The following is a 10453-nucleotide window of genomic DNA, read 5'->3' as shown; positions in this document are numbered from 1 at the left end:
GCGTATATTCTTCCATCTTGCTTGTGTTTTTAGTTTTGGGTTTTTGAAATTTTGATTTCTGTTTAAATTTTAAAATTTTCTTAACGTTTGACAGGTGTGTAGTTAATTTTGGAAAAGATTGGCTCATATAATTCACCTAAAGTAAGTTCTTTGATGTCGTAGTATACAGTTAGTTGTTTACATTTATTTGTTCGCTGTGTCTGCCTCCAATGATAGTATCCAAGTTGGGATCGTAGCAGCGGTTTACTTTTTGTGCCTGAGCCTGTTTCTGATTTTGAACATTTCAATCAAAAAACTTCCGAAAGATTGATTCTTTATTTTTCTAAGCGTCTGAGTAGGTTGATGGCTCCATGTTCGTATCGATTATCCAATATGTTTTTGAAAGCGGTAGACATTGTTAAAGTAGTAGAACCAAATTTTCGAACTTCTAATGTCTTTTTTCTTTAATTTAGTACGACGTTTGACGTTTCAATTGGAAAGTCGTTGGTAATGTTTCTATGGTAAGGGCTGGACATATATAGGAGCCATAATATGCATCAACAATATTGACAGCAGCAGGGAAATAGAAAACATTGAGAAAGTTTATTTCCGTGCTCTGAAAAGATCTGAAAAGCTCTGACGACATTTAACTCTTTAATATTAAACAAAAACTAGGAGTAAAATTACACTTCTATCATTATAAATTAAGTTATATTAATAGAATTTTAAATAGGCAGACAGTTATGCGACATCGATAGCTGAGTCAGCTCATGGACACTATCTTCGTCGTTGCCCAATACAGCCTCTTGTAAGTTGTTATCTTGTAATCAAATGTGGTTATATTAAGGCTTACATATTGAGTAACAATACTATATATTGAGTAATAATACTACATATTAAGTAGCAATATGTGGATTCGCGATGCCTGATATAAATCTCACGAGATGATTGTGGTGGAGCCACTTATACACGTTTAATAAACGTTCGTTCATTATACTGGCACATAATTAGCAGCTGCTTAATAGGTTCCTCTTGGATAGAAATTCACTATGGTGATAACAAATATTAAAATACCAGCTCCACTAATTTTATTACTAGTTCTGTGCCTTCTGTCATACCTAAAGATGTTAAAGTCCTTCATTTAGTTCTGGTAAAGCACAATAATTTGTTATGGGACAAGATTTTTAGCATGGATTTTACAACTACTGGTACATCATTACGATACGTAATTAGGTTTTCCTCATCTAAAGACTTTCTTTCAATTTAAACTTTTAAATGCGCTTTGTTTAACCTTTTTGTGGTCAATATACTACCAACTGGACTGTTTCGGTAACTTTAGCCATAGCCAAGAAAAATGCACTAAGACCATCACTCAACGTCCCCTTTCCCTGAATTACCCAAACAAGAATTCTATACATATAAACATAAACTTTTAGCTTCCTTTTTTCAACATAGTACCTCAAATCAATCAGGCAGTTTCCTAAGTGAAATCGCTATATAACGGATCTCTTTTTTTTTAAATAATAGGATCCACTGCTAATGGGATATTACTTTTAAAGAAAATTCATAAAAACCTATACACTTTCTTATAAAGAAGGATTCTCGATAATGGATTTCAGGAGCTAAACCTGAACTTTTGGTGGAAGATACTTCGCTATTTTCTCTAGTTGCTTGCTTGCTTGCTAGGTGCTAAGACTTTGACAAAAAGGTCTTATAAGAAAAAATTATTTAGAAAGGTTTCACTGATTGAATAGTTATGAAGATGTTAAATGCTGGTGCCAACAATGCGAGCAATGCTCATCAACCAAGGGCTCAAGGACCCGCACCAGAGCGAAAATAATGCAGTATCTTGTTGGTGCTCTCCAGATATGACTCCAATGGATTTTTTTATCAGAGGTTATTTTTAAGGATATTGTTTATCAACGACCACCCAATAATCTTAAGGAGCCTAAAAACCGAATTCGTGAAGCCTGTCAAACAATTACTCTTTCGGAGATATGAAGCTTGCGTGGGAGCTGATGGAGCTCAATTTGCTCAATTTGAAAGTTTAATTAAACAATAGATTAAAAAAAGTTTTGTAGTTCCAATCGCAGCTCTTGAAATTCTATTGAATAGTTGTGTAGTGTTATATACAGGGTGGCCATTTGAAAACGAAACGAGCCTATTTTGGGTCCCTCAGAACATTTGCGAAAAAATCCTCGAACCCGTCAATTTTTGATTCAAGGGGGAACCATTCCTTTGCTAGTTTCGCCCCCCTGAGGGCAGTCCTAGCGGGGGTGACAAGGGCCTCCAAAATTTTAAATGGAACGGGGGGTCGAGTGATACCTTATTTTGAAGGTATTTTCATGTGGATTATAACGCTAAAGCTTTAAAGCGTTACTATTTGCCTAGTCGATACAGGGGCTAATAAAAGTTACAAAAACATGTCAACATTTTTTATGAAAAAAATGCTTGTAAATTTAGCAGTTAAATAAATACAAAAAATGTTGTTCTCCTACATTGTGAACCGTACTTTCTGTTTTTTTTTTTTAATACCCGTAGGTATCTATGCCAGTTCTGCAAGGGAACTCTTGGTTATTGTTGAGACTGTTATTATAGCAACATTTTGAAGTTTAATAGTGGTTGTCAATTACTGCTGTCAGATCATAGTGTGTCAAACAAATAGCTCTTTAAAGTTAGTTAGTTACAAGATTGAGTGTGATAATGCTTTATTCACTTGCTGAAAGAGTTGAAATAATTTTTCTTTTCTTTGCGAACAATGAAAATGCTAATAGAACTGCCCAGCTCTTTAACACACTACAACACCCTAATCGACTTGTCCATCGCAAGTACATTTTGGAATTGGTTCAAAAATTTAGGGAAACTGGGTCTGTGGCTAATAAAAAGCGCGAAATGGATAATCCAGTGGTGAATGAAGCTTCAGAAGTAGCTATTTTAGGCCATATTGTGCAAGATCCTACACTGAGCACAAGGAAGTTATCAACCGTGTCTGGTATTAAGAGAAGCAGCATTCAGAAGATATAAAAAAAAACAAGTTTCATCCGTACAAAATGCATCTCGTACAAGAACTAAACGAAGACGATTTGATAGGCGAGTATAATTTTTTGAAACTATATCTGAACAAGCCGCCAATGATCCATACTTTCTATTTAATGTATCTTTTTCTGACGAATGCTCCTTTTTCCTAAACGGTACTGTGAATCGTCAGAACTGTCGCTATTGGGCTGATTCAAAACCCAGAATATTTCGTGAGGTGCATACACAATATCTTGAAAAATTAAATGTTTGGGCTGGCATTTTTGGTAAACATATCGTAGGCCCCTGTTTTTTACCTGGCAATTTAACAGGAGAGATGTACCTGGGGTTATTAGAAAATACAATTCATATAGCATTAGTGGAGATACTAGAAAATAACAACGAGTACTTGGAAAATCGTCTAGTATTTCAGCAAGATGGAGCGCCACCCCACTATGCTGCAAGGGTTCGTCAATATTTGGACCAAACGTTTCCAGGACAATGGATTGGAAGAAGAGGAGCTATTGAATGGCCTCCTCGTTCCCCGGACTTAAGCCCGTTAGATTTTTTTATGGGGCCATTTAAAAACTAAAATTTATGCTAGTCAGCCAACATCGCTAGACCATTTGCGACAAAGAATAATTGATGAATGTCGTCAAATCACCCCAGAAATTTTGCAAAATGTACGGGAAAGGTTTGAACAAAACCTGTATTATTGTATGGAAGTCGAAGGCCAAAATTTTAAACATTTACTTGATTGATTTTATCTTTAAGTCCTTTATTTAAAATTATACTTTTTAAAATTTTTTTGTAACTTTTATTAGCCCCTGTATCGACTAGGCAAATAGTAATGATTTAAAACTTTAGGGTTATAATCCACATAAAAATACCTTCAAAATAAGGTATTACTCGACCCCTCGTTCCATTTAAAATTTTGGGGGCCCTTGTCACCCCCGCTAGAGCTTTGCTAGCAAAAAAATGTTCCTCCCTTGAATCAAAAATTGACGGGTCCGAAGATTTTTTCACAAATGTTCTGAGGGACCCAAAATAGGCTCTGTTTTGTTTTTAAATGGCCACCCTGTATACTGTCTGTGTATTATAATACTGAAGCATCTGCCTTTAGACCTTTAAAAATAACTTGAGAACTACAGGCATTATGTCGGTAATAAGTATAGGCTTACGGTATTGGTCATGCTACAATCTGGTGAAAGGTCGCTCAGAAATATCGATAAACCGACCGACAGAACTACATAGCACCTGCCACAGTGAATCATAAGAACCTTGTGATCCGTATGGCAACTAGAGAGACGTGGAAGTACTCTAATATTAATGAGCAGCATTGGTATACCAGTACGGCCTATACTTGCTGAAAAGCTCAAAAAATACGGGCAGAAAATTTTAAATATTCGACACCTCAAAACAGTCATCTTAATCTGCTCGGATAAGGTGTGCCTCAAGCTAGTATTGGTGTCTACAAAGGATCTAGAAAAACTGGTGAAAAAGACCTGTAGGTTAAATCTTGTCTGGCTGTCTGGCCACTCAGGTAATACGCGCCATCTTCATTATAGCCTAGGTAATATGGGAAATTCGGAATCCGTTGATTTGGTAGAAGAAATAAACTGCAGACCGTGCCATAGAAGAGTTCCCAGCACAGTTTGTCTAGTATTTCATAGACCATAGCCCCTCATTGGCTTCTCCAAAACTATTGACATTTGATAACTCGCGGTGAGGTATGATGAGTTTATTAGAAGACCTATATGCACAACGGCTCCCTTAGCTGCCGACTGCCCCGTAATTCAATGTATTCTCTGTAATATTCATTCATCGATATATGAAATTTAAAAGCAAAAAATCATAAAAATCTTCTTGAAAGGGAGGTGATAAACCAAACTTCTGAATCATGCTTAATATTTAATCTACAAACGAATGATTAGAGTTCTTATTTTAGTAGTATTTCATCAAATATTATTACGAAATCAAGTATTGCTTTTTTTATATGCCATACAGGAAATTTACAATATTTAATAGTTTGTCTACTTGTGTTCACTGGAAGTTTAAATCTGTAAGTTACTTAAAGATTGAAGAGAATATCTTCAGATCATCAGTAAGCATTATCCATTTTTAATACTATATATAATATTTCTGCCCTACCAATTAAAACTTAAAAGTAACTTTGTCAAATCCCTTGGAGAAATTAGTATAGACATGATCTAATTAGGTTCACTATCTTCAGAGCCTCAAGCAGATTAATTTGATAAAAAGGAAGATTTTCTCTTGTTGTTTTGACAACTTTATGTATCACAACTTCGACACTAATAATACTAGGCATATTACTAGAATCACTGATATAAAGATAAATATGGTATGTAGCGTTTTCAAAGATTGGGCAAAATACCATTTTCTAGGGATTTATTAAAGATCCATTTCAAAAGGTTCCAAAGGTTAAATATAGTACATATACAATTTACCAATTCAAATTATTAGCGATGTTTGCAGGTTTCATGTTTTTAATTATGAATTTAACCAAATACATCAGGAGCAATAAGATAACGTATATTTACAGCTCTGGAAACCAAAACAAAAAAAAAGTAATGGGATAATTAATCTATTATAGATACTTTTCTTAAGTGATTGGAAAAGAGATTAACATAATTTACCTTTTCAGGTCCAGTAACCTTAAATTATATTTTGAATATAACATGGCGATATAGATACATATTCTAAAAGGCGAGAATAGATATTCTCGTATCCGTTACTGAATAAAGCTATGAAAGAAATATTTCTAGCATTACTTACTAATACCTGTGATCCTACGAGCAACTTTAAATTTCCTCTGGATAGTGACACCTTAGGGACAAAACAGCAGAAGACACAAAGTTAATACCCGCCGACACGTATTTCTGCATTTTGGCTTTTCAGAGGACAATCAACGAAAATTTAAAATATTCTTAATTACAAAATCAAAGAAGGAACGAGACAAATTTTGTGATAAAACAAAAAGTCAAAAGAATTTCCGGTCTTAGAACTTAGCCCAAAGACCACTGGAGAAATTTTCAAAGAACACAGCTTTTGATATATAATTAACTTTATTAATTGGTAACTACAAAATTAAATACATTGCTTATAATAGAATAAATAATATACATAGGTTTATCTGATACAGATTTACAGTTACGAAAAACTCATCTAAATATGTGCATCTTAATTAGTTACTATTTATTAAGTTAAAGATTACTAATTTGATGTATATTTCTATCACATTGGCACAAGCATAGAAACGTTTTAACTTATACTGAGAAAAGTATCTTAAGATATATATGTCCATAAAAAATTAAATTTGGAAATTATTAAAAAAAATATTAAAACCATGATTTTTTCAAGTAATATAAGAATAGGTTTTACATAAATACTTCTACGATCCACAAAACCTCTGTACAAACGATCGATAAAAAAAACCATCCTCTTATCCTTTATACGCCTTAAATAAATATATCAAAAGAAGACAGTAAAACGCCCAAAGAATAAACTAATCTACTTTATAACAACCCGCAATACGTAAATGTCACCAAGACTATAAATTTTTACGAATGCTGGATTTCTCGGAGACGTGTGTGTTTTTTTACGGTTGCATGACTTTATCGATCCAGGGCACAAATTTCTGAATATTGGTGTACACTCCTGGCAAATGTTCCCGGCCGCATCCGATACCCCAGGAAACTAGTCCGATTAGGGTCCTTCTGCCGTCTATTGTTAGGGTCAACGGTCCTCCTGAGTCACCTTGACAACTATCTCTACCACCCTAAGGAAAAAAGACACAATTAACATACTCTACAATTAAATTATTTTGAGTTTTAATTTGGCATTGTTTAAATTTATAATTTGTCTGAATAGTATACTATTCCGACTCTAAATACCTTAACTGATGTTCTAGAGCATTGATTTTAGACGAAGGCATGGTATAAATATGAAAATGAGACACAATTGGTTTGAATGGTTTACTTGTTCTGACCCAGTGACTTTAATTCATATTAAAAGGCATGCCTATACGTTAGATTACTTTAGATGGCGCCACATGTTTCTTTCCGTAAAATTTTCACACTAGTTCATTGATCAAATACTGTATCGGAATACATAAATTTCGTAATAGATATAAATAATATGAATACTGTTTAAATTGAAAATATAAAATACCTCTTTATAGCCAGCACACAAAAATACGTCATGAATAGTCTCTCGTCTACCTGCAGCTCTGAACCACTTTTGACACCTGTCATTTGTAATGACCTCTACGTCCACTTCTTGAAGGATAGAGGGCACTGTCGCTTGTCCATGCCTTGTTCTACCCCATCCAGCTACTGTGGCCATCTTTCCTGGGAGTTTTAGCTATAACAATGATATACTGTAAAAACAATCAAGTTTTTTAGAGATAAGAGTCGCTTACCGTCGGTGAGGGTAAGCAGACAGGTATAATGTGCTGTCTAAACCGTACTTTCCTGTCCAGTTTCACTAGGGCCACATCGTTCTTAAAATCTGTTGGGGAATAGGATGGATGCACTTCTTTTCTTTCGACCTAAAAAATTTAAAAGGTGTTAATTGCAGTCCACAGTAGAAGAAAGACTAAATTCCAACACAGAATAGAGAGAATAGTTAGACTATAATATAACGAATATAAAGATCAAATGAGTATTGCCCATATTTTATCCTAAGTAATATAGATCATCAAGAACCTCCTATTCTGACTTTCTTGTATTACATTACCACTCTAAAAATAAGTTCTGAACAGGAAGAGAAACTTTTATTGCAACTTAAGTTTAATTTAGGTAGTGGCATCACATTAAAAGTCTTTACATTATAGTGGCTTTATTTACGTTGTAAGGTATGTATATATACATATAAAGATAGCAAGATGTAATATGTACCTGGTAGTAGATGTTGCGGTAGCATAAATAATTTCTACTGGCGATGGTTGTCAAAGAAGAAAAAAGTCACTAGGAAAAAAGCAAAGTTGAGTTTTTTAGAGAGAACTCTAAGCTATATATTACGTAACTCTAAGCCAAAAGAAAAAACGTAATATTTTAAGTCCGGATTTAGATACACAGTTTCCAGTATAAATAAAAATTTTCATATCAATAATCTTTTTAATTTATACAAAAAATATAGATCTGCCTTTTTATATGAAATATATGACCTTTGCACAAACAAGTTTGCTTCTGTAGAAACAAATAATGGCTCTTATGAAGCTATTAGGAGAGTGCCGTATCTTAAGTGAAATTCTCTTAAAAAGAGATTTAAATTCTATTGCAGAAGATACCCCAAGGCCTTCAGAAGATAAGCAATGGTTTAAGTAAAATTCATTTACCGAAAGTGATTAGGCCATTATTATTAAAAGCCGCACGGTTTCAACAAAAAACTTCCTAAGTTAATCAGTTCTAAAAATATTTAACAGTCAACAGAAATAGGAAAACTTGGATAAAAACTGGAAACTAGGATTTGGATAACTTGACACAGACTAAATTTATGTACGAACATAGATTTTAAGATTTAAACCAGGTTAAATTACCGAAAAAATAAATGCTTGACGAGCTTATGCAATAAAAGTGAACTATCTGTGACTACTAGAAATATAACAGTAATTTGCCAGCAACGCCAAGTACCCAGAAAATTCACTAGAAAATTTATGGATGCACAAGGAACCGAACTGCCGAAGGCAAGCAAGCTTCGAACGTTATTTCAAGCTTAATTTAATTTTTTAATCAACCCTTTTAATTTTATCGGATGTTACTAAGAGAATATTCTATAGATTGAAAATTGGTTTGCGGCTCCAAAAATTATTATAAATACAAAATCCATTATCCATTAAGACCTTGTAAAACCAAGAGACCATAAGTACTTTTTATAGATATATATTACAATATTTTGATAACATACAGACAAAATATATTCTTAATTTACGGACTCAATAAAATTTGTAGTCCTGATTAAAAGTATAGAATTCCACAATATATTGATGAGCTTTTATCTACTTCTCATCAAAATCCTTAACAGATAATAGGCGGAACGTGTAGTACAAAACATAGTATCCTGCAATGGTTTTATACTGCTGTTATTAAGATTAAAGTGACTTACAACTACGGCTGATGGTAAAAAAGGGTCACACTGAAATTAGATTTACCTAGAACAAAACGCTGAAAGTTACGTTGGACTCTCCGAGGTTTCCCTTCTCAAATTATCGGACATGTAAGCGTCGAACAATTCTATAGTGAAAATAACAATGAAGGAGTTATTCGTGCTAGTTCCAAACATCTCGAGGCACTAGCACAAATCTGGTACACAAATAAATGAAGATGGCTCCGCCCAAGTCTATGAGGATATATTCTCTTCAACGCATACCGAAACGATATCGATGCGAAAGAGACGTTTGTGCTATGAATGCATTTACTATAACTTGAACGGTCTTTAATCCGAATGGAGTCATCGCAGGTCTTTGTATGCTCAATTGGCATCTGCACTTTTTAGGAATGGCGAGAAGTAGGACTTAGTAGTCTAAGCTGGCAGGTTCTGCTCTTTTTTTCAAGAAGGCTATAAAAAGGGTGATTAAAGATGGCCAGGCGTAGGAGTTACTAAAGTTGGAGTTAAACAACATTTAGGTCGATGAATGGTATTTTACTCACCATCACTACTGCTACTACTAGCTAAAAATTATACTCGCCAGAACTTAGTTACAATTTGAAATAGAGTACCAGTAGAGCAACAGATTTAATAAGAGCACTAAATATATGAGTATTAATATAAGTATATATAAAAGGTGAAGCTACTTTAGTGTCTGCAGAGATATCGATTACTAGGTAATGCAAATAAATAATCGAGTAGCACACATGAACAATTTCTGGAGAAAATGCTAAAGTCAATGTAAAAAACATAGTTAAACTAATTTTAATAAAATTAGTGCCATAGCCGTCAATTTAATCTCCCTACTCTCCACTAATTCAGTAATATAAAAAAATATTCATAAAAAGTTCTATTGCCTTTATTATGAATAAACAAAAAAATATTACAACTTATATCAGCCTGCTAATAGAGATAAAAGAAAATAACAGAGCTGAGCCTAAACAGCATCATACGTCCTAGGTATGAAATTTTTATGTCATATTTATTGTAATAAAATTAGCATAATTAATATGTACTTTTGGATATGTAGTTAGTACGTATGTACAAACGCTCATGGATTATACAAGAATAAAAAAAACATACATTTTTGTTAATACTCAAAATTATATTCAAGAATAGTGAAGAAATAGTCCAGACTTGCAGTGGAGTTGTAGGTTAAGATAAAATAAAAATCCTGCAGTCTCTTTTCATATGAAACATTCAGGTATTTAAAACTCCCGATATGTTTCGGACACAGTGGTGTCCATCATCAGGGGATAAAAGGTTTACAATTTGTGTTAGATATACGCCC

At 33.7% G+C, this 10453-nt stretch overlaps 1 protein-coding gene across 4 annotated transcripts in view; it reads right to left on the bottom strand.

Annotated features, from left to right (window-relative positions):
* Positions 1 to 6061: 6061 nt before the first annotated feature.
* Positions 6062 to 10453, bottom strand: part of LOC126750219 (serine proteinase stubble) — a 113504-nt gene continuing 109112 nt past the window's right edge. For all 4 annotated transcript variants that reach the window (XM_050459768.1, XM_050459767.1, XM_050459769.1 and 1 more), the window contains 3 exons: positions 7436 to 7564; positions 7186 to 7377; positions 6062 to 6793 (listed from right to left, as the gene is read on the bottom strand). In XM_050459768.1, coding sequence (XP_050315725.1) covers positions 6614 to 6793; positions 7186 to 7377; positions 7436 to 7564 — 501 coding nt within the window. In that variant the 3' untranslated portion in view covers positions 6062 to 6613. The remainder of the gene's footprint in view (positions 6794 to 7185; positions 7378 to 7435; positions 7565 to 10453) is intronic.

Source organism: Anthonomus grandis, chromosome 2, assembly GCF_022605725.1.
Source record: "Anthonomus grandis grandis chromosome 2, icAntGran1.3, whole genome shotgun sequence".
NCBI classification, from domain to species: domain Eukaryota; kingdom Metazoa; phylum Arthropoda; class Insecta; order Coleoptera; family Curculionidae; genus Anthonomus; species Anthonomus grandis.
Note: the sequence above shows the minus strand (reverse complement) of the source record. Positions and strands in the feature narration are given on the sequence as shown.